The sequence below is a fragment of the Monodon monoceros genome, unplaced genomic scaffold (assembly GCF_005190385.1).
Source record: "Monodon monoceros isolate NGI ecotype Baffin Bay Population unplaced genomic scaffold, NGI_Narwhal_1 Super_Scaffold_12, whole genome shotgun sequence".
NCBI classification, from domain to species: domain Eukaryota; kingdom Metazoa; phylum Chordata; class Mammalia; order Artiodactyla; family Monodontidae; genus Monodon; species Monodon monoceros.
In genome coordinates, this window is record NW_021703768.1 from 60,623,426 (window position 1) to 60,647,400 (window position 23,975).

Sequence of the window (23,975 nt, forward strand, 5' to 3'; positions counted from 1 at the left end):
TGTCAGCCTGTCACTCCTCTGCTGCGAAGTTGCCAAGAGCTCCCTGCTTCCTGTGGCAACAAACGTCATCACTTCTCTTAATGCCAGTTCCCTCAGAACCTCACTTCACTATGTGTGCTCAGCTTTATTCCTTTCTTCCCATGAACCCCAAAGGCCCAGAATCTTCTCTAGGTTTGCTCCGTGAATCAGCCATGTTTCCCTTATGGCTTTAGTATGTCCTGTTCCCCAGCTCCTAAGCGCTTCCCCTGTCTTTCCAAAGACTCCCCTTTTCTAGGCCAAGTCCAGATCCCACCACCTTCTCATTGTTTTCCCTGTTACTCCAGCGATAATCCAATGATCCCCTTTATTCCCCAACTTTTTCTTCTTATGCACTAACATGTAGCATTGGTCAGCATAGCCTCTCTTACATGGCTCTCTGGTTTTTCCCCACAATTGTGTTGCCGACTCAATTATGCTTAATGCTCTTAGAAGGCAGGGCTTATGTTTATGCTTTTCTCATATACTCCACGTTTTACATTGCCTAAATAAGTGGTCAGTAAATACTCCTTGCTTATTAGGGACTCTTTGAGCTTTTCAAAGGTGTTGGCCAGAGCTGCAAGCAATTGAGACATTTTACAGTGTTCACTGCTCGGATCACGATCAGTTGTTAATACTGCAGAACAGCCCTCTCCCGACCGCCAGGTGTTGATGGGATCGGCGCTGTCGTTGTTAATGATCTTCTGCGGGGACTGGCTATATAGGTGTGGAGCTCACACTCATAGTTGGTGATTGGGCGGTGGGTTCGTGGCAGGGAGGTGAGAGCGTGCACCCCTGCCTCTTGGGTCTTACAGTAGGGAAGAGTTCTTCAAGAATGGATAGGAAGCGCATTATTCTCTGAGCTCCACAGATTCTCAGCACACCAGCGTGAAATGGGAACTGGCCTGGCTCCCCTCCCACTGTGTGTTTTTGAGCCAGTAGTGACCTTGGTGCTCTCTTTTCTACAATACTGGCACAATGTCCTAAGATTTAATCTCATCTTTTTCAAAATCCAGTAAATACCTTCCCCAAAAAAGGTAAGCATGCTGTAATAAGTTCCTGGTATTGGAAAAAGGAATGTGTCCTATTTAAAGAAGACAGCGTCTGCTTTCTGAATTTCACTGTCCCTTTTCCACACTTCCTACCTTTCCTGGTAGTCATTTCCAGACTGAGGCAACTGCAAATTTTACTGCACCTGGGACTACACTCTCCCCACAGCATAACCCCTACAAGAATGTCCTCCACTGAGGGCTCATAAACTTGGAACTGTTTTTTTCTGTAATGTCAGCAAGACTCATTCCACCCATACAAATATGCTTTGGCCTTTTTCCTCTTTGGCACAAAAGAGAATTGGCAGAGACTCTGATAAAAGTGAAGTCGACAAGCTCTGGCTTGGAAGTGAGTTCAGTGCCTCTGGGCTTGTCATCCCCCTTGTTCCTGTGTGTTCTGAATTCTTGTCCCACCCAGAAAGTTCTCTCTTCCCATCTGTGACACCTAAAGATGTTTCACATCCCGCTCCCTTTGTTAATGTCTCCATCACAGGTAGTAAGATACTGCATCTCTTCAGTTACAGAAAGTTACTTGAACTGGAGTCACCTTAAGGTTTTTTTAATCCCTTTAGGTGGATGGAAGTCTGCTTAGTTGAAGAATTGCCACCAACCACTGAACTGGAAGAAGGGCTCCGGAACGGAGTTTACCTTGCAAAGTTAGCCAAGTTCTTTGCCCCCAAAATGGTATCGGAGAAAAAGATCTATGATGTGGAACAAACACGTTACAAGGTAACTGAGATCTAATTGGTCTGGCCTCCAGCTCAAAGTGGAAGTTCAGTCTTTCCCTTCCTTTCCTTTCTTTTAGTGTTTCTATAAGGATTTGGTGGGAGATGGGTTGTGGGGAAAGGGGATGTCCTTGGTCTTTTAAGCCTGTAAATAATCATTCCTGAGGCAGCAGCAATTTTAAAACCAAAGCATTTGTCTATTTCTGGGCTGAGGCCGAGAGATCTCTGCTTTATGGGGCTTCCCAGCTCCCACCCCCTTTATTCCTTCATGGAGGTCATTTTATTAGTGCCAGTAACTGTAAGAGTGGGGGGCCCTCTACCCCTCCTTTTTTCACCATCAACACAGTTTATTACTCCCCTTGTTCTCATCAAGGAATAAAGTACCCAACTGGGACTTGAACTTGTGGCCCTAAAGAGTTAGGCCCAAGGTGATTTTAAAAAAAAATTCTGATATTGAATAGTCAGGAACTCCTTTCCTTTTGGTGTTTAAAACAAATTAAGACTACCCTTTTTATATGCAACTAGTTTTAAGAATTATTTCATGGCTAATTTGGGAAGGCATATGGGTGAGAAAACCAAACCAAAATAAATACCAATCTTGTATTAATAAAAAAAATTCTGATATTTTTCAGATACATGTTTAAGTATTTTCAGATAAAGTGATACATCTATCATTTGCTTCAAAATAACTGGGAGGAGATTGGACAGATGATTCAAGACTGGCCATGAGTTCACAGTTGTTGAGATTAGATGAGGCATGCAAATGAGTTTATTATACTATTCTGTCCAATTTTTATGTTTGAAATTTTCCATTAAAAAGCAAAGGAGGAAAAAGTAAACAGCAGCCTGAAAGACCCCTTCATTATATGTGTCTTCAAAGGGGAATTTTAAAATTTGTGCTGTTGGGGCTTCCCTGGTGGTGCAATGGTTGGGAGTCCGCCTGCCGATGCAGGGGACACGGGTTCGTGCCCCGGTCCGGGAAGATCCCACATGCCGCGGAGCGGCTGGGCCCGTGAGCCATGGCCGCTGAGCCTGCGCATCCGGAGCCTGTGCTCTGCAACGGGAGAGGACACAACAGTGAGAGGCCCGCGTACCGCAAAAAAAAAAAAAAAATGTGTGCTATTCCCTCCTGGAATATGTGATCCGTTCTCCACTTTGGGTCAGGGTTTCTAAAGCTTCTTTGAAACTTGATTCTTTATTTTCTTAATATATTGTATTTGGTTTTTTATATCAGTATTTTTTATCTGCAGATTTTCAAGTATCCTTAAAAGTTATTTCTCTTAAAATTTCAAGGGTAACATTAAGTATAGTTGAAAATGGAATGATTTTCCATTTATTGCATGCCACACTACCCTTCAGTTGTTACTGAGACAAAATTTATTTTTTAAATGTGTATATTGAATTCAGAGCAAATGTTTGAGTAATGGTTTATGCTAACAGTAGACAAGATGAATTGACATCTTTTTTGACAACTCTCTTTTCATCATCTAGCCCAAAAGGGAATTGAGCAAAAGTTTCTGCCTTGAATAACGTTATGAATAAAAGTGTTTGCATATCTTAAAATAAGTTTGAGTTTATTAAGTCATGTGTTTATTAACTCTAGATGTTTCTCCCTAGAGTAAGTTTTCGGCCTTTTGTAAGACTTAAGTGAAACAAATGACTTAGCCAGCCAAAATTAAGGTTTGTTTTTTGAGGAATACTTTAAAAGTTCAGAAAAGCACGGTAAAAAATAATTTGTATCCCCCTTGTCACAAAATAAATGAACATTTATCCACATTTTAGAGCACGATTTTTGTTTTATTTTCATTACTGTAATGGTAGTTACCAAGATCTAGGCCTATTAGTACTAACAGCCATGTAGATTTTTTTTTTTTTTTTTTTTTTGCGGTCCGCGGGCCTCTCACTGCTGTGGCCTCTCCCGTTGCGGAGCACAGGCTCCGGACGCGCAGGCTCAGCGGCCATGGCTCACGGGCCCAGCCGCTCCGCGGCATGTGGGATCTTCCCGGACCGGGGCACGAACCCGTGTCCCTTGCATCAGCAGGCGGACTCTCAACCACTGCGCCACCAGGGAAGCCCCAGCCATGTAGATTTGATGATAGAGTTAAAGTGTAGTTGGCTCCAGGCCTCCCTGGAAAGAGATTGTGGGTATGTTGATGTGTGGATAGTGAGAATCAGGCCAGAAAGACAGACCTTTAGTGAAGGTGAGACTCAGAGCAGCGGGTGGGCTGATTCTTCCCTCTCCTGGCACATTATACACCTTGAATATAGGTGTCTCTTCCCAGTTCAGCTGTGGACCCCCTCATGGCAACTTAAACAGGTGCTGTTTCCTCCTGGCATCAGAGATCCTGTTATTTGCATCAGCAGCAGCTTCTCTTTGGGATGGGGACGGGGAAGTGATTCCAATTTCTTGTTAAGGAATAAAATACCTCTGGCGCCTAAGTGGATGGTGACATCCTGAGCAGCACATCGTGCCGGAGGGAAGTGCTCTATGTTGCTGTCACCCGTGCCGTCAGGCCTCCACTGGGGTGCACAGAAGAAAGGATGCTAGGAGAGGCATGGAAAGAAGGGAGGTGGTGGATGGAGGGTGGTCGATGCCAGCTGTGATGTGGGAGGAACATGGGACAAATGGAAACCAGCCCTCTGTTAATTCACTGGAGAAAAGAGGCTTTTCTAAAAAAAAAAAAAAAAAGAGGCTTTTCATTTTCTCCTTTTATTAAATCCTTGAAAGTGTCCTTGAATGGAAATTGTCAGTGATTTGCCATGTAATCATAAATTTTTACTTTAAGGCCATTTCATTTCGTCTACAGAAATGAAAGGAGACCAGTACTAGTGGGCAGGAGACTTAGCTTCCCGTTCATGTGTTCTTGAGGTCTAAAGCCCGTCACGCACGTGGTCCTTTCTAAGGAGCACTAAATCACGGGACTGCGACAGAGACGTTGAAACACAAGGGAACACTTGCTAACCTAGGCCTGTCTCTTGATGTGCCGTCTGGAAACCATGAGTTCAGTGAGCCTGGGTGCTCGCTGCAGGGTCTGCCTGGACTGCAGCCATAAAATATGACCCACCTGTTGGGCAGGGTGTCGCCGATGCAAAAGCTCCGTCCCGAATCGCAAGGCCTCAGTTGTGGCACTGATGATGGCTTTGAGCTAAGTAGATGGGAGCTTTCATGCTGCCCCATCCTCTTTGTCTGCCAGCTTATGTACAGCCTTGGCCCCTCATTAACTTAGGTTTAGAAAGATATGCTAGGTATTAGAGTTAAACCTTCCAGGGATGAGTATTCTTTCCCTGACCATTCCCACCACCCCCCTTCCAGGTCTGAGTTGCATGATCATGCCATGCACACAAGGACACACCACGGAGTACTGTAATGATTAGTTTGTCATGAAGGCAAGAACTGTGTGTGTCTCCTCTGTCATATCCTCAGCGAATGGTGCAGGTTCTGGCCCATAGGGTGTGCTAGGGAAATAGCTGTTGGGTGAAGGAACGAATGACAATAGTTTGTAGTAAGCCAGAGTACTCCGTTTCTTGTCTTCTATGCTTTATTCAGTACTTTATTCAATATTTACTGAAACTCTTCCTCTAAGTGTGATGCTCAAACTTCCTGTGGGACCCCCTGATGGGTGTGTGTAAAAATGTCAACTTTTGGGCCCCATCCCAGACTACTGAGTCAGGCAGAATCTTAGCCAGGGACCCAGGAAGCTGCATTCTTAATAATCACCCCAGGCAGTTTTTTTCTTAGAGTCTACAAAGGTTTGACTATAGGCAGACACACATTAATATAATACATTTTAATAAAGTTATACAGAAAGCAGATAAAATTGTCCTAAGATAGAAATACATAAAGGATAGGACTCAATTATCCATACAGTACTTACTAGTACCTACCATGTGGCAGCCACTGTTCCAGGCACCAATGGCAGAGTGGGCAACAGGGCAGACATGATTTCATGGTCAGCTGGAGAGAGAGACTGTGAGTAAAATAGACAGTTGTGAATTGTGATAAGTGTATGAAGGAAGAAATGAAAGCCAGAATTATTGACAGATGGCCATGGGCTTCTCTGAGGAGACATTTACTCTGAGGCTGGAAGAATGAGAGGAAACTCATCCGTGTGGAGAGTTAAGCGTAGGGAATGGGGAGGATGGTCCAGAGAGAAGGGACCCATTTGTGAGAAGCTCAAGGAAGAAAAGAGCTTGGCCAAGTTGAGTGGCTGAAAGGCTACGGTGAGGGACAGTGGTAAGAAATGAGACCAGGAGGGAAGCAGAGACAGATTACTCAGTGACACATGGAGGACCTAAGTACAATGAGTGACTTCAACCTAAGTACAGGGGGAAGCTGTTTCAGTGTTGGCAGAGACATCATGGTACAGTATGTGCTTTAGAAAGATTTCTCTGCTGCTATTTGGAGAACACATTGGAGGGAGGGTGGACGTGCAGGCAGAGTGCATGAGGGGATTACTCAGTCCAGGTGACAGGTGACAGTGGCCCGCAGAGACAAGAAGTGAGTGGATTCAAGAGGGAAAACAAAGGGTGAATCCTGGAAAGGGGCTGGAAATGGGTGGAGGGCAGTGAAGAGAAGATGGCTGGGTAGATGGTAGGAGCCAACCAAGAATAGTGTGGTCAGTTCTAAAGGGGGTTGGGCTGGTAAAGAAGCCAGGAAGGTTTCCATGGTGGGGCTTGAAGGATGAATGTTCCCAAGCCAACTAGGATGACCAAGAGAAAGAGGAGGAGGTAGGAGGGGCATTCCTTGGAGAGGATTCAGTCTAATAAGGCTCAAAGCCAAAGAACACTATCACTCTGGACAGTGCATTGACAGTTGCAGACGTACAATAAACGCGCATTGAACATTTAGGTGGGCCTTAGATAGGGAAAGCATGTACATAGTGGTCAGTAGTATGAGCTGTAGAACCAAAACACCTCAGAATCTGGCTTCGCCACTAACTGTGCCTCTGTGAGCTTCAGTTTCCTCCAATGTAAAGTGGGAAAATAGTAACAATATCAACCTTGTTGAGAAATTGCGAAGAACAAATGTGATCTATGCAAGGCCCAGTGCCTGCCTGACAGAGGTAAGCACACTGTAAGTGTTACACTGTAACTGTTACAGGTGTTTGTCCTGAGGCTCTGTGAGCAGTAAATTGACCAGAATATTTGGACTTGAAGTCAGGGAATTCTGCAAGCTAGTCTTGACCCAGAGCTCAACAAGTTATGTCAAGTCGAGTGTCTTAAATACTTAGGGCATCAGTTGCCTCATATATAAAATGAGCAAATTAGAATAATTACTGGTTTTAAACTACCTCATCGTTCTAAAATGCTTTGATCCTAATATGTAAGAAGTTACCATCCAAAGAAGACTTACATAATACCTCATCTATTCAATTTAAACTGCAGTAATCTTTTTCGCTGGTGCTGTAGTAGCTCAGCAGTAGAAAATCAGCATATACTCTCTAGTCTAATACATGAAAGAAATTAGGTAGATGTGCAGTAACAGCCCTTGGCCAAGTTACGACTATAGACATACCACCTAGCCTAATATATTAATATTACTGTAGGACTGGTGAAAAAATAGACAAGTTATAAATGGCTATAGTAGACTAAGATTATTTTGAGCCTGTTTGGAAGATCGTTTTTGTTCTAATTGAAGTAAACGTGGTAGATTGAAGATGTTAATGCAGTTCGCTCACTGACGCTTACTTCTTAAATAGGCAGGCATGGACCATAGGGTTCTGAGGTCAGCATTCCTGAGGTGTTTAAAGCGGACGAAGGATTTAAAATCTATCACTCATTTACCGTAGAAATATGACTCTGATAACCACCCTTTCCTTCAGTGCCTCTCACATGAAGCGCTAAACCTTTTTCTGGCCTTACAGGTGAATAAAAGTTTCAAGCCCAGTCTTATAATTACAATAACTAATATTTATTGCATTTTAGGTGTACTTTGCAACTAAGTGTTATATGTATAAATCTCATTAAATCCTCAACCCAAAGAAGCATACCATTCCCTTTTGTAGCCAAGGAACCAAGGTTCAAAGAGATTTGTAACTTTCCTGAGGTTACCTAGCTAATGAAACTACTAAATGGATGGGATGTTTTTGTTATATAATTTGGATTGTTGAAGGCTACCAGCCAAAGACTCTCAGAAACCAACATAAAATTATATTTATTTAAATATGATGTGCCAAGAAAAAATGCATACCCACGGAGCTATAAGGAAGAGAAAATAGCTTAGTGGAGATTTGAGCTTGTACTGAGTGATTCTAATAAGGATTTAGGGAAGCACAAGGATCGTTGCAGTGTTGTCAGGAAGCGTGATCAGTTTGGTATCTTGGTAATTTTTATCTAGGAGGTGAGAATATTGAATAGGAACCAGATTGACATCAGACAAGAAATAAGTCGCCTGTCTTAGTTGGAAGAGGGTGATGTTTAGTTACTTTGTGGTGTTGAGGTCCTCTGCCCTGACGTGATTGAGGATTATCTCCGCTTTGTCCCTCCACGGTCGCAGAGCGGCCGTGTCTGAGAAGTGTTTGTATTCTGCAAAAGTGGATGCGGAGTTACCCTCAGACACTACCACCTGGCTGTTAACTGTCTGCGTGCTCTCTCTCTCTTTATTCTTTAACATCCTTCCTCTCTTTCCGTACACTTCCCCCTCCCTCTAGTTATTTCATGGTAATTAGCTAATCTCTTCCCTGTGAAGAATAATCCCCTGGTCATTATGTCCTGCCCTCTTTCCTGGGGAGTGTTAGCACAGGAAAGGTTTTAAGATCCACAGAGACCTAGTCTTGAATCCCAGCTCAGCCCCTTAAGAGCTGTTTGACTTTAGGCAAGTCACTTCATCTTTTTGGCCTAGATTTCCTCATCTCTAAAAAATGAGAATGATAACTACCTTGCAGAGTGTTTTGAAAATCAGAGATAATTTATGTAAAGTGCTTGACACACACAGTCCAATCTTAATAAATAGTGGCCACTGGGCTTCCCTGGTGGCGCAGTCGTTGAGAGTCCGCCTGCCGATGCAGGGGGACACGGGTTCGTGCCCTGGTCTGGGAAGATCCCACATGCCGCGGAGCGGCTGGGCCTGTGAGCCATGGCCGCTGAGCCTGTGCATCCGGAGCCTGTGCTCCGCAACGGGAGAGGCCACAGCAGTGAGAGGCCCGCGTACCGCAAAAAAAAAAAAAAAAAAAAAAAATAGTGGCCACTATCAAAAGCACGTAAATATTTGTCAAATGTTAATTAGCTTATACTTCCTAATTCCTTACAGCAACAAAAATGCTTTCCAACTATTAGATTGTAAAAGGTCACGTAAGATGACCCTTTTTCCCTTCACAAAAGGGAAGAGCTAGACTTTCTGAATGTGATGATCTACCACTGGGTGTTAGTTATGATGAAACTTGCTGTAGTTACTTCTTATTTTATTTGAAATGAAAATAAAATACATAACATTACGGTACACATTTAACTAATGAAATATATAAGATCATTTTAAAGCTCACAATGGTTCATTGCTTGATAAAACTTCATGAAATAGCAACAAGAATACTTTATTTATGGAGAAAATAATGGCTGGCTGATTAGGACCGTTAGGAATGGAAAACATAGCCTATTTTTATTATATGAGTAGAAAAAGGTCTTGTAAAATATTTCCAGTGAAAGTTTACTTCTTGTACAAGGCCAAGATTACAATTAGATTATAGAAGGAATAAATACTAAAATTAGCTCTGAATCGTGGGGTGCTTTTTGTTTTCATCTTTGTATTTTTCTACATTTTTCAGGTTTTTTACAGAAATCGTACTACATTCGTGATCAGAAAAAATGGTTTGGCAGAGCCAGAAACCACCAAAAAAAAGGCATTTAGTCTTCTAAAAATCCTTTTTTTTTCTTGAAGTTACAGTCCTCTCAGCTGTGGTTGCCACAGTCTTGACATGGTGTGTGTGTGTGTGTGTGTGTGTGTGTGTGTGTGTGTGTGTGTGCATGCGCACGTGCGCACATGCTCATGTATGTGCACGTGTGTCTCATAAAACATCCTAAGGCGTGCTAGACAGAAAATGGTCTTTGAGATTCTAGTTCAGAATTACCTCAAACGTGTGAATTCTGGGAACTGGGACGGTCCATCCCAAATGGTTGCAGTGTTGCTGAGATAGTGTCATCTCCTTTATTGGATCTCTGGTTGTTTTATATGAGCGTTCATAACACGATTCTAGGAGAAAGACAATTGAAAGCATCCTGCTAATGAAAAAAGTTATTACTTTTTTGACTCACTGTTTGTGCGTTCCCTTCTTTCCACTCCCCCTTCCCCAACCATCACCCATCCTCACGTTAGAAGTCGGGCCTTCATTTTCGACACACGGATAACACTGTCCAGTGGTTAAGAGCGATGGAGTCTATTGGTCTACCCAAGGTAAGCCTGAACTGGGAAAACAAAAGGAGTAATGCAAACACCTCACTGTGGAAAGAAATTTAGCAGACTGGGGTACGTTAATGCAGCAAATGTCCTTATTGCCTCAGAAATGAGAAATGTGAGAACTAACAGAAATATGGAAAGGCCTATAAAAAGTAACATATGGCAAGAACTCAGACTGAGAGCAGCCAGGTGAAAGTGTGTATAAATTAAACAAGGTATAAAGCAGAAACTGACACACCATTGTAAAGCAATTATACTCTAATAAAGATGTTAAAAAAGAAAAAAAACCCACTTAATATAAAAATAAATAAATTAAAAATATATATATATATTAGGACTTCTCTGGTGGCGCAGTGGTTGAGAGTCCGCCTGCCGATGCAGGGGACACGGGTTCGCGCCCCGGTCCGGGAAGATCCCACATGCCGTGGAGCGGCTGGGCCCGTGAGCCATGGCCGCTGAGCCTGCGCGTCCAGAGCCTGTGCTCCGCAACAGGAGAGGCCACAACAGTGAGAGGCCCGCGTACTGCAAATAAATAAATAAATAAATAAATTAATTAATTAAACAAGGTCGGAGCAGGCTTTGGCTGGTAGATTAGTTGATTTAGAAGAGCCACCTCCCTTTTTTGTGTTGCTTTTTATACTTAAGATTCCAAGTCTCATTGTATCCGTATATATTGTATCACTATAAATCATCATTATAAATTTATTTCGATAAAGTATTATTATAAATCATAGTATCACTTTAAATTTTACTGGCTAGGGGGTTAGAGCTCTTACTCTTGAAATAGATCTCCCAAATAAAACTCATTCAGCACATATTCAGAACTTGTTAAATTCAAAGAGCAGGCACCCTTACACCTGTGAGATATATAGACAAGTGGAGGAAATGAAGAAATAATTACATGTGATAGAAATTGTAGAGCTATTTCTTAAACTTCTTATTTTGAAATAATTTTAGAATCACAGGAAGTTGCAAAAATAGTACATCTTTGTGTAAACTTCATTCAGCTTCCCCTAATGGTGACATCTCATAACTAGTACAGAATTAAATTGACATTGGTGTATTAATGTTAACTAGACTCCAGACTTTATTCAGTGTTCACCATTTTTATATGCATTCATTTGTGTGTGTGTGTGTGTGTGTGTGTAGTTCTATGCATGAATAGACTTGTGTGACCACCACCACAATCAAGATGCCGATACTGCAGAGAGGTTGGGCATTATATATAGCATCTCTTCCCCAGCCCTGTCTCCTGGCAGCCACTAATCTATTCTCTATCTCTATAGTTTTGTCATTTTGAGAATGTTATAGAAATGGAACCATACAGTAGGTAACCTTTTGAGATTGACTTTTTTCACTAAGCATAATTCACTTGAGATGCATCAGGTTTCTATATGTACCAATAGTTCCCTTTTTTGAATTGCTCAATATGTACAGCTATTTTAAAGAAATGATTTAAGAGTGATCCAGCAAGGGTATCGGCTACTGACTTATTTAGACCTATGTTGTTGTTCTTATTAGTAATCCAGGTTTGCAATTAAAAACACACCCCACAACGAAAACAAAGGACTCCTTCATGTAAATTATGAATGCCTTTTTTTAAATACATTTGTGCTAATACCTGTTTTAACTCAGCTCCTTTTTTCTTGCAATAGTCAATGTTGATCTATTTTATTTTGCCTTTTTTTAATCAAACTACTTTCCCTTCTAAAATGTTGAAAACATTGAATAGTGTTCCTTTCTGGGCAATAGTTATAATAGAGAGTTCATATTTATTTCTAAACTGCAATTTAGTAAGTACTAACAGGGTGTTGAGTGGTAAACAGATTAATAACGACAGACATTGAAATGCAGTTTTTCTGTATGAGGCAGCATATGTTAAATTAGGATAATTTCATTATGATTTAAACCTTCTCAAATTGTGTGTATGTTGGACCACATTTATTTTGACTTTAAGCGAAACAAGTGATCCATGTAACAGATTCTATTTTAACCCTGATGTTTATTATGAAGTCAGTGATACATTACATTGCAGGAAATGAGAGGCCAACAGTATACTGAATTGACTTTGATATATTAATTAATTCCTTCATTTATCAATATGAACTGCCTACCCTGTGCTCAGTGTCATGTTACACATTGGAGTTACAATGTTGAAGAAAACGTTTCAGTAAACTATAAATTGATCCCATCTTCTTCTATAAATTGAAGAAGAAGACATATTCATGATGATTTTCCAGGAGAAATATCAGTGTAAAAGGTTCTTGTTTAAAGAAGAGAGGGAGAGTTATAGTGGTCCTCTGCTTACATAGTAGAATTTTAAACCTAGTCATATTCTTCTGAATTGGGAATCCTCTTCTCATTGATACTTTAACAGCAAAAGTATTAAAGGAAAGTTGGAAAGACCTTTGAAATTTCATAAGCTACAGATATTTCTGTAAGCCCTCAGTGACTGTACATTTGTAGCTCAAGAAGCTTTGCTTTTCTCTTTTCTTAGCTTTTTTCAATGTCCAGTAGAAAATTTTGCTTGAGTGTCAAGTACTACCATATGGTACATGATTTAATTTTAGTTTTTATGTCAAATTTTATAAAATATTTACTGAAAGCAAGTAATGCCAACAAGCTTATCTTAATCTCAGAAGCTTCAATCCTAATTACTCATTTTTGGTGCCCCATTCTGAAATCTGTTTCTTATTAGGCTTTTAGTTTCAAGCTCAAGAAGAGTATAAAGGTGTATTAAAAGTTTTAGTGTTCAGACTTTTCAGTCTACTAACTCCATACATAGATGGTTATCCAAAAGAAGCAATCAGGTGCTCAGAAAATGCAGGGATATTTATTGTAGTGACTTATAATAGGGACAAAATTGGGGGTAAAAAATTGTTCAACCCTGGAGAACTGGTTATAATTATGGTTCAAAAATATCAAAGAATCATATGCATCTATTTAGAAATAATGTTCTTACAGAGTAATAAAAGGAATGTAAAACAGTCATGTTCTATTAAGTGTTAAATAGGTTTGTAATACATGCAGTTTGGTTTTTAAACACTCACATACATAAACATAAAAAATCAGAGACATACAGAAAAAAGACTGGAAGAAAATATACCAAAATGCTAATAGTGGGGTTATAGGTATTTTTGGAGGTGGGGTTATAGGTATTTTCCTTTCATACTTTATCTACTTTCCAGATTTTATTCAGTGAAAATGGGTACTTTTTTTTTCTGCTTAAAGTAATACATGCATATGTGTGCATTGTATGTGTGTACACACATATTTACGGAACTGTGTAGCCAAGTTCTTAACAACGTAATAAAATGCTTTCAAGAGGACACCCTTCTCTGGGCAGTCACAAGAGTGACTCTGATACAGAAAGCAAAGCCTACATGGGCTCATGCCTTGTGCAATGAAACTGCTGCCCAGCCCTGTGGACAAAGCCTTCTTGGAGTGGCTGACTGTGAATCCCCCACTCTCCTGAGCCACTAGGAGGCGCTGTCAGGCAAGGGACCAGATGCAGTGATTGGTCCGCATGAAGAACAAGATGAGGCACAACTGGAGTTTCCTCTTCATTTAAATAAATATAGAACAGCAAGGACAATCAGAGTAGGGTCATTTGGGAGAGTTAAAATAATTGTGAAAATAATAAACACATTTTTCCCTTTTGTTTTCCAGATATTTTACCCAGAAACAACAGATGTCTATGACCGGAAAAACATACCAAGAATGATATATTGCATTCACGCACTGAGGTGGGAAAAAAAATACATTTGAAGTCTAGGAAGTAAATTTAAATAAAACCACAATTTCAGTTTTGAAAGAGAGCTCTTTTTTTTTATTTCAAGTTTTTTTAATAATCTGAACTTCTTTTTAAATTGAGTTCTAAATTTGCTGGTATAAAATTAAGGTAATTGTCGCATAAAAACAATACTTGAACTTGAAAAATATTTTTCTGTTTTTTTAATCCATTTCAAAACAGAAAACCAGAAAATGAATGAAAGACCTGTGAGTATAATAAGGAGAAAATTTTAATTGAAATTTCTAGGAATCTGATAATAATGTGCTACCATATTCTTCAGTTACGATCTACTTTACAAATATAGCCAAAATGCATCAAATGAACAGCTTTAATAGTCATACATTTGGTTTTCATACTCTTAAAATCATTAGCTTGGCTCAATTCTTAGCATAGATTAATAAAAATCACTATGAAAAAGTCTTTTGAACTTTCGTTCACTGGAACTTGTACTGTAAGGGTAAAGAAGAAACTTAGAAGTTGCTTTAAATTAGTCAAATCGCGATACATTCATTTTTTTAAAGCAATTGTTTGATATCTTAATTTTTTTAAATATTGAAATTCTACCAGTCACAGATCGTTTCTTACCTTACTGGCCTGGGAGCAATGTGATTTTTAGATGGTAACAAAAATGATTCTAAAAATCTAGTTTGTGGCTGTTGTCTTGTGTGTACACAGGTAATGGCTGGAAGGCTTCACGTCTAATTAAATTTTAAATTTCTTTTAAAACATCTGCCTTGTGTTTATATCACTAGAAGTCATTTTCCTGGCACCGTCTTCAGCCTAGAGGTTTATATTAACTTCTTCCTGGCTTTCTTCCTCTCCAAAGGAGGAGATTTTTATAATAACTCATTACAATGCTGGCTTACTAAAGAATTTCGATTATGTCAAATAATTTGATTCTCCCACCCCATCAGTCCTTACGAGATTTCTTTGGAAGACGACAGTTGCTTGAAATACAGACCAAATGTAGGTGCCTATTCTGTGATTTCCTTTTACTCTAGTAATTTAGGACAACTGGGAAAAAACCGCTTCTCTGCCTGCCCCCTCATATGTGGCTAGTATATCATTATTCCAGCAGGTTTTCTAAAAGCTTTTTGTGCACAAGTGCTCATTTTGAGGAATATTATCAAATGTGTTGCCCAACATTCTTCGTCAAATGCTTTTCAGTGCCTAGAATCATCACTTAACCGTTCGTGACCTGCTAAGCCAGCCATTAGTTAATCATTATGGTATCCATGCATCAGGGTGCTAATCTCCAAATCCGTAGCCTGCTCGTGGGTGTCTTCTGTAAACTTAAATTGATTTCCTGCAGTGGACACCTGGGGTGTTAATGTAAGCAGCTTATAAAGAAATGGTGCGCTAAGTTCCTTTCTGGTGATGTCACTGTTGTAAAGAAGTTACAGAGAATAGCACTGAGGCTTACAAATGTATGCCTGCCATAGTTTTAACAATGGCTTGAACAGCTTGGTAAACAAAGAAAAGGCAACTTCCTGCTCTCTCCAACAGTTTTTCTCAGGTATTTAGTTACTCATCCTGGAAGTCTCCGTTACTGGAGCAGATTCCTGCCGAATGTTATTCATCAGGTCTGACCTTAAGTAGGAATTTTAAAAGTAGGATCTTGAAAAGCAATATTCTCTTAATAAATGGCATTCTCTGGGAGACTCTCCCTCACTTTTCTCTGTTCTAAACTTACTGTATGGCTGCTCCTTGATGGGGAACGGAGAAGTCTCAGGTGTATCTAAAGTTTTTTCTATCAAAACATTTTCCTGCTATGGTTTAGAATGCAGATGAGGCTGATATTCTGCTCTGTTGGGCCAGACACATTTGGAAGCTGGATAGCAGAGCCATTTCATAAGTACAGTGGGCTTGGCCTCACTGCATGATTAGAAGTGGTGCTAAAAATGAACAAAGACATCCTCAGCCATTATATCCTGGCTGCAGATACAGCAGTGTTGTTGCTGTGGAGAGTTGGCATTACCTGCCAGGGAATTAAGCAGGTCAGAAGTTCTGATTATAGATCAGGAGCCAGGCAGGAAGATCCTCTGCCTTCCTCCTGCCCCAACCTGTGGGCCTGACTTGATCTACAGAATTCACGCCTGGCCCTGCCAGCTGGTCTTCTGTTCCCTGTCTTCTTTTTTTTTTTTTAACATCTTTATTGGAGTATAATTGCTTTCCAGTGGTGTGTTAGTGTTCCCTGTCTTCTTGATTTGGGCTTAACAACCTCATTAAGATGCCCTGGGTTCTTGCCCTTGCTTCCTGCTTGTGTCTACTTTTCCCTTTTCCTGCCTGCCTCACCTTTTCACTTGATTTCTAACCCCCGTGCCCAGGCCTGCCATTCATCACTCTCTCTGTCAGTTCAGCTGGGTGTTCTCAAGCCCAGACTCCAGCTAATGTTAGCACAGCAGCCCCGCTGGGAATCCTGAAGCTCTGCCTAATGTAGAGACTCACCTCAGTAATGAGTGGCCTCATGCTCTTTTCAAAGAAATGTTTATCATCTTTTCCTTATTTAAAGTAAAAAATATGTTCATTGTAGAAAACATTGGAAAATTTGAAACTGAGTCCCCCTAAAACCGAGTTCTTCTGGCAAGTTTATGATTAACCTCTCTATCTAAAACATTATTCACTTTCTTATCCTGCACCTGTTCCCCCTCAAGATTGAGGAGTCTCAAAGAAAAGGGTGGATTAAAGCTGAGCAGGACCCTCTAGGGCCTTCCTGGGTACACAACCCCCTCCATGTCCCCTGTCTCTTGTGGACAGAAAAAAAAAAGACTTTTGTTTCCTAGGCCTTCCCCCAGTTCCAAAGAGCAGTCTCAAGTAGTAAATGATTAGGACACAGGACTCCTAGTTCCTCCTGAAGGGATATAGATAACAATCTGATGCATATCTCTGAGTTCTGCAGAAACTAAGACCCTCACGCAGGTAGAGGATGGTGACTACATGCTGAGCATAAGCATGTAGACCTCAGACTGGTGGAACCAGAAGGTTGAGGTTCCCAGAACATCACCCTGTTACCTCACCACCAACCAATCCGAGCTGATCCTGCATTCTAGGACCCTCTCCCCTAACATTTTCTTTAAAACCCTTGCCTGAAAGCCATCAGAGAGTTCGGGTCTTTTGAGCACAAGCTGCCCATTCTCCTTGCTTGGCCCTGCAATAAACCTTTCTCTGCTCCAGACGCTGACATTTCAGTACCAAGTGACAACGACTGTTTGTAACTATTTTGGTGTTTTGGACTTAAAATATATATATGGCATGTTTTCCTTTTGTGGCTTTATTTGGAATATTTAAAGCCTGCACAATAAAAGGAGCCACCTCATGGAGTGAGAGCCTTGCTAATGAGTTACTGCTAATTTTTTTTCTGTCTGGAAGCCATGGAAAAGAACACTTTTTGCCTGTTATTTATTGCTCAATGTATTAAGCAACTGTTAAATGTTTAAACATTATACAATTGAATTCCTTTAAATTATTAAATTTAGTAGATTGCTTTCTTTTAAAAAAAATTTTTTTTTGATGTGGACCATTTTTTTAAAGTCTTTATTGAATTTGTTACAATATTGCTTCTGTGTTATGTTTTTTGATTTTTGGCCATGAGGCAAGAAGCTCCCTGACCAGGGATCGAACCTACACCCCCTGCATTGGAAGGCAAAGTCTTAACCACTGGACTTCCAGGAAAGTCCCAGTAGACTGCTTTTTTGAACACCTCAAATACCTTAAAACACAAGTAAAATGCCCAGATACATTATTACAAACTTACTACACTTAAACCTATCCTAAAAGATCCATACTACAAGTTTCACTCGTATTTTTGTTATTTATCCACTAATTTTTTTTTAAACAGGAAGCTTGCTAACCTCTCCTTTTATTGTTATTTTTATTTATTTATTTTTGGCTGCTCAGGTCTTAGTTGCGGCACGCAGGATCTTTCGTTGCGGCGCACGGGCTTCTCTCTAGTTGTGGCATGCGGGCTTATTAGTTGCGGCACGTGAATTAAGTTGCCCTGCAGCATGTGGGATCTCAGTTCCCCAACCAGGGATCGAACCCACATCCCCTGCATTCTAAGGCAGATTCTTAACCACTGGACCACCAGGGAAGTCCCTTCACTAATTTTGACTCATCCTAGGGCTATAATATTTTGATACCTACCCAGAGTTCACATGGTTACCAGAAACAGAATACCTCTTCAGACCCACCCAGGTTACAGATCTGGTTTCTAACCAATCAGTTGTCAGTCAGAACATGGTGCCAGTTTGGGTTCTTCTCCTAAGGTGAGTCCAGCCTTGGCCACCAGGCATCAGACTCAACTTGATTTGTGAAGTCAGCCAGACCTTGTCATTTTTCTGTCTATGGCTTTCGGGTAGGTTTTTATTTACCATCCAGTCTCCACCCCCTGTCACCCAGAAATGATTTTCTTCCACGTCTTACTTGGCCAGTGTTACATAACCCATTGTCCTGTCATCATGATGTATTGGCCTGGTGTGTTAACATTATTAAAAACTGATGCATGCCTTTTGAATATTTTCTTGAAATTAGTTGGGCATTCTAGAGGTTTCTGCCCCGGGAGATGAGGGATGGACTCTGCTTGATGCTCTCTGGGACCATTTGGCCGATAGCATGTGGGATCCTGTTTCTGGATCCTCTCTCTGCTTGGCTATTGAGTGTGACCATCAGTGCTGAACCCTCTTTTCATCTGGCTATTTTTATCACCACCTGTGCTCCTCAGTCTGTTCTTATCTTGGGACACTTCCGTGGTTTTCCCGACTGTTTGGCTTACTCAGAGTTCCTGGTCTTTATTCTTTCTTGTAGTATAAATAGTACAAAAACAAGCACATATTTATACACTATAGACAGACATAGAAAAAACAAAGCACCTGTATTTTCATGACACTTCCCAACTTATTAAAATCCATACAAATATTATGTGTGTCTTATTTTATCTCTGTATTGCAACTTCCTTTTCGTATACTTCACACCATTCTCCTTTGAACATCGTTTTGAACTCCAGGCCTTTCTCAGATCTAACCAAGATTAGTATCTTCTTTTTTGATGAACCAGATTGCTTCCGTTTTGTCCTGGGACCTCTTTCTGGCCAGCTCCTTGGTCCTTGTAGCTCTATCCCTTACATTTCTTTGAAATATCCTTGCTTTGTGGTCACAAGAGGATGTTCCAATCCTGCCCTGATTATTCCTGCCTTAAGGTATAGAATCAGCTACCCTTCAAGGATTCCTTTTAAGGTCATGTGTTTGTAACAATTTTCCTAGATTAAAGGATGAGGCTTCTGGATTCTGCTTTCTTACTGAATAAAGTTTATTTGACGGTTAAGATTCTGCTACACTGACAGCAGCAAGGTAAAGGCATGCCTGCCTCCCCTCTGGGTAAGGATGACTGTTCCTGCGGCAGATTATGTGGCTGCTGTCCATAGGTCATGTTTTCAAATGCAGTGAAGATACCCAAATAGCACACCTTCGAGGCTTCAATTTGTGAAAATGGCTGTGGCAGCCGCACTTCTGGTTGGCCAGCTGTTCCAAGTACCCTGACTGTTTTGTGAAGAAGGCCTCCTCTACCAGGTCTTCCACAAGGTCAGGTGGCTGCTTTGCTAACCAGGTTGCCTTTGAACCAGTTCCTCAGGTACAAAGTTAATGCATATGTTTTCTTGTCCTATACTCCCTTCCCTTGGGACCCTTTTCCTGTTAAGAAACCAGTTGATGCCTTATACCAGATTGCTTGCATCTCGGACAGAGAACATATTTGCCTTTATGAATAGCTTCCTCGAGATAGTTCCTTAACCCCAAGGACAGACTGTAATCCTGTTTTCTCAGGAGGGAGATCTAGAGGTGGCAGGATTTGGGATTAAGGTGAGGGAGGGCAGCTGCACCTGCCATATCTTTCAAAATTCTCTCCACTGTTTGTACCATCTTCTCTCTCCCTCTTCCTATCCCGATTTAGTATTATGGCTCTACCTTTCCATCCTACTAAATTCTAAGCTGTTTGAGGCTGTAAACCATGTCTTGTCACCTAACACAGCACATGCACCATTGATTCCAACTTGAAGTCTCTGGAGTTTGTGTTTTTAACCTTTCAGATGGTTTAACTGAACTTATTTTTCTATGATAAGACTGCCTCAAGATTCCCTTTACTTTTTATTGAAAGTTAGGTATAGAATGCTGGATTTTGACATGATATTAATAGGGACACATGTGACTGTAAGATGGAAACATAATTTTGTCCTGTGGGTAAAACCGTTTAAAACATGGAGTCAGTAAGGGGAAATAGTAAAAGATTCTTAGTGTTGAAAGTGGGGAAACCACTGTGATAGGTTATTAATAAGTGGTTTGTATGAAGACTTAAGTACCAGGATAATAGCAATAATAAAAACAAAGACGAACACTTACTGAGCTTTTAATTACGTGCCTGACACTGTTCCAAGTACTTTACGGGTATAATCTCATTTAATCCTCACGACATACCTTTTCTGTACACACTGCTATTAGTCTCATTTTATAACCACAGCAGTTGAGGCACAGAGTGTCTGGCCAAGGTCACACAGCTAGTGGCAGAGTTGGGATTCACACCCAGGCTGTGTGGCCCCAGAACCTGCAGTGTTACTGAGGCAGCCAGTCATTGGCCTCAAAAGAGAGTCCAATATTTCCAGACTACTTAGAAAATGAAAAGAACAGTGGCATCATACTTGAACTTCAGCACAGGTCTCTAAGCTGTTATATTTAGGATATTTATAAAGGAAGAATCCCAGAACTTCAGAACTGGAGGGACCTTGGGATGTTGAGTCCAAGGATGTTGATCCTTCATTTCACAGATGAGAGAACTGAAGGATTAGGTTATGTGACTTGCGCAGAGTCACACATCGAGATATTGCCAGTCTGTGGCCAGGATACAGGGCTTGACTCCAGTTCCGTCTTCTTTCTGGTCAGCCATGGGGCTTTGATTTACAAACATTCATCTCCCATGTTATAGCATAAAATGAACTACGTATGATGTGCTCCAGAAAAGTTGAAATAAATTCAGCCTCTGCCTTTTAAGTTTGTATTTTATTACTGTAGCACCTCTTAATGTGTATATTGAAAGTAGTAGAAAAAAACTCTAATAGGTTTGTGTGTGTGTGTGTGTGTGTTTTACTTTCTTTATTGCTCCCCATACTTGAACTGATATTATCAGTATAAATGGGAGCACATGGGCCAGTGAGGCTTTTGCTGCCTTAGGGCAACCCCTCTGTAACTGGCCTCTCTCAGCAACACAAATGTACTGTACCTTTAGTGTGATAAAAAGCTAGCTATTTCACACCAAGTGCTTTCTTATACATGGGAAGCAATGGTGACATTAATTCCTCAGCTTCCTTTAGAATGCTGTCAGCTTCTTTGTGTTGCTCATTAGGCACTAAAGCTCCTTAATAAATTCAGTGTTGAAGAGCTCCAAGAAATTGGTGATTGGGCAGGCTTCTTTTTTATTTTTACGACTAAGATTCTGGATTTCCTATATACTTCAGGTAATGAATTCCCTCATTTGAATTTAAATGCTTGGGAAGGAGTGGGCTGCTATTGCTGGTTCTTTTCATCATGGGAATTCTGAATAAGTTCAGTTTCCTAAGTAAACATTTGCCCCTTAGACTAACTTGCTTGGAAGCACCTCCCACACAGATTCGGTATATCACTCCCACACTATGAAAAGTCATCTTTTCAAACTTCAACCTCAGAGATAAAGTAAATGTTGAAATCTTAAGCCAAATAAAAAATACACGTTAACATTTAGAAAAACATTTTTGGTGAAACTGTGTAAAGGCAAATGAGATTTCTACCTGATCCTGACTAGCTTAGGAAAAGCTGATCTGAGATAAATCTAACTCAATTTTTCTATTCAAAAGGTAACTAACTTCTCAGCTCCACCTTGTGGTAACTTTTAGTTAAACCAGGATGTTTGCTTATTGTGAGATTTACATTATACAGCATACAGTGGAGAAGTAAAAAGTATAATCAGAAATAGTCTTCTAATTTCTTTAGTACCATAGGGGAACATTAACACTTTTGTTAGTGTAATTAAGTTAGTTCATATTACCAACAAACCTATGTTGTGTGGAAGACTAAATACCTTTATTTTAGGGACAGCACAGTAGAGTAGAATATTTTTTGTACAGTAGATATTCCATAAATAATAATTAAATGAATGACCGGGCAAACAAAGGAGATGCGGTGGAAACAGTTTTGTCAAGATATCTGAGCATGGTTGTCTTTCTCTTTACAAAACTGACATGAAATGGCTAAAGTAGTGGGTTTGGTTTGGTTTTGTTTTGTTTTTTTAATTATCTGCAGTAAGAAAGAATGCTATCCGCTAATCAGAAAATTAGATAACCCTTGACAGAAAGCGAACAGATAGGTTTGGATTGACTGAGAAATAAGACAGAAGACCACAGCCCAGAAACCACTGAGCCATTGCAGCAGAGCTCAGAGCTGCTGTGGGGTTTGCTCCAAGCAGAGATGGAAAAGGAGAGCCCCTAAGCTAGCAGAACTGGGCTTAGACCCTCTGAGCCCTCTGATCCTTCCCTAAGGCAGCAAGTGTAGTTGCTGATGGCAGGGTAGCACACGAGTACCCAAGGTAGCTAATGACTGCAGGAAGACACAGGGAACCCCAATCTAAGAAGACAAGACACCGGGCACCCTCTGGGCATCAGCCCTGTTGTTCCCTACTGTCTCCCTAAGGCTGGCTTCTGTCATGGGGACCTGCAATCAACAGTGACAAGCAACAAGTCAAACCTTAAGATTTCCCCAAATCAGGAAATACCAGACATTTGAAGGAAACCAACACTATGAAAGAGGAATTACATTCAACAAACAGAACCAACACCCAAGGAACAAATGAAACCAGTAAAATATGTGCACTTAGTGAGTCATTCATTTTATCTATTTAGCAAATATGCTTATACATAGCAAAACCAAAGATAAAACTAAGAAAGAGGAAAATTGGATGTAGATTAATTTAGAAAAGGAACTAATAAAATTTAGTTATCTAAACTTTTGGTGCATAATATGAAAATTTGAAAATGCATCTAGGGGACTTACCTGGTGGTGCAGTGGTTGAGAATCCACCTGCCAATGCAGGGAACACGGGTTTGAGCCCTGGTCCGGGAAGATCCCACATGCCACGGAGCAGCTAAGCCCATGCACCACAACTACTGAGCCTGCGCTCTAGAGCCCGTGAGCCACAACTGCTGAGCTTGCGTGCCACAACTACTGAAGCCCACACGCCTAGAGCCTGTGCTCCGCAACAAGAGAAGCCACCACAGTGAGAAGCCCATGCACCGCAACGAAGAGTAGCCCCTGCTCGCTGCAACTAGAGAAAGCCCACGTGCAGCAATGAAGACCCAACGCAGCCAAAAATAAATAAATAAAATAATAAATTTATTTTAAAAAATGCATCTAAAATTCTAGATTATCTCAACATTACATAGGTGGGGAAATAGAAGTAGAAATACATTAAGGATAGTAAGTATTCATTAGCTTAGGCTTTGATGCAAGAATAGAAGTTTAAAGTATGTTAAAACTAGCAGAATATTAATGCAATACACATCATAAATACACACATATATAAAATTTGTTAGAAGACATTTTATGGGTGTCCCCTAGTTAAATTTTACTGATGCATTTTCAAAGTTTTTCCCATTGAATTATTTTTATTTTTTGTCAGTTCAGTTGTTTTTTTTAATTTAGTTGTAAAAGGGAAGAAGAAACTACAGGTACCGTGAAAGAATGGAAGTAATAAAATGATACATTTTTGATAATTTATGGATCTATTTTTATTTTTTCAAATATGGCTTGATTTTATTTTCCCAGAATTCTTTTGTAGCTTTGCCATACCTGTCTGTATAATTCTGTTGAATTTTGTCATTCCTGTTACTAGAAAGGAACGTGTGACTAGCTTGACATTTTATTTGTTCCACATGACATGAGCTCCCTTTTACCTGGAATATTTTTCCCATGTGATAAATAGTGAATTGGTTC

The 23,975-nt window shown here is 40.4% G+C and overlaps 1 protein-coding gene across 4 annotated transcripts in view; it reads left to right on the top strand.

Moving 5' to 3' along the window:
- The window catches only part of IQGAP2 (IQ motif containing GTPase activating protein 2), a 284,603-nt gene that overhangs the window by 140,052 nt on the left and 120,576 nt on the right, over nt 1–23,975 (top strand). For all 4 annotated transcript variants that reach the window (XM_029216538.1, XM_029216541.1, XM_029216540.1 and 1 more), the window contains exons 3-5: nt 1,637–1,793; nt 10,098–10,175; nt 13,848–13,924. In XM_029216538.1, the coding sequence (XP_029072371.1) occupies nt 1,637–1,793; nt 10,098–10,175; nt 13,848–13,924 (312 nt within the window). The remainder of the gene's footprint in view (nt 1–1,636; nt 1,794–10,097; nt 10,176–13,847; nt 13,925–23,975) is intronic.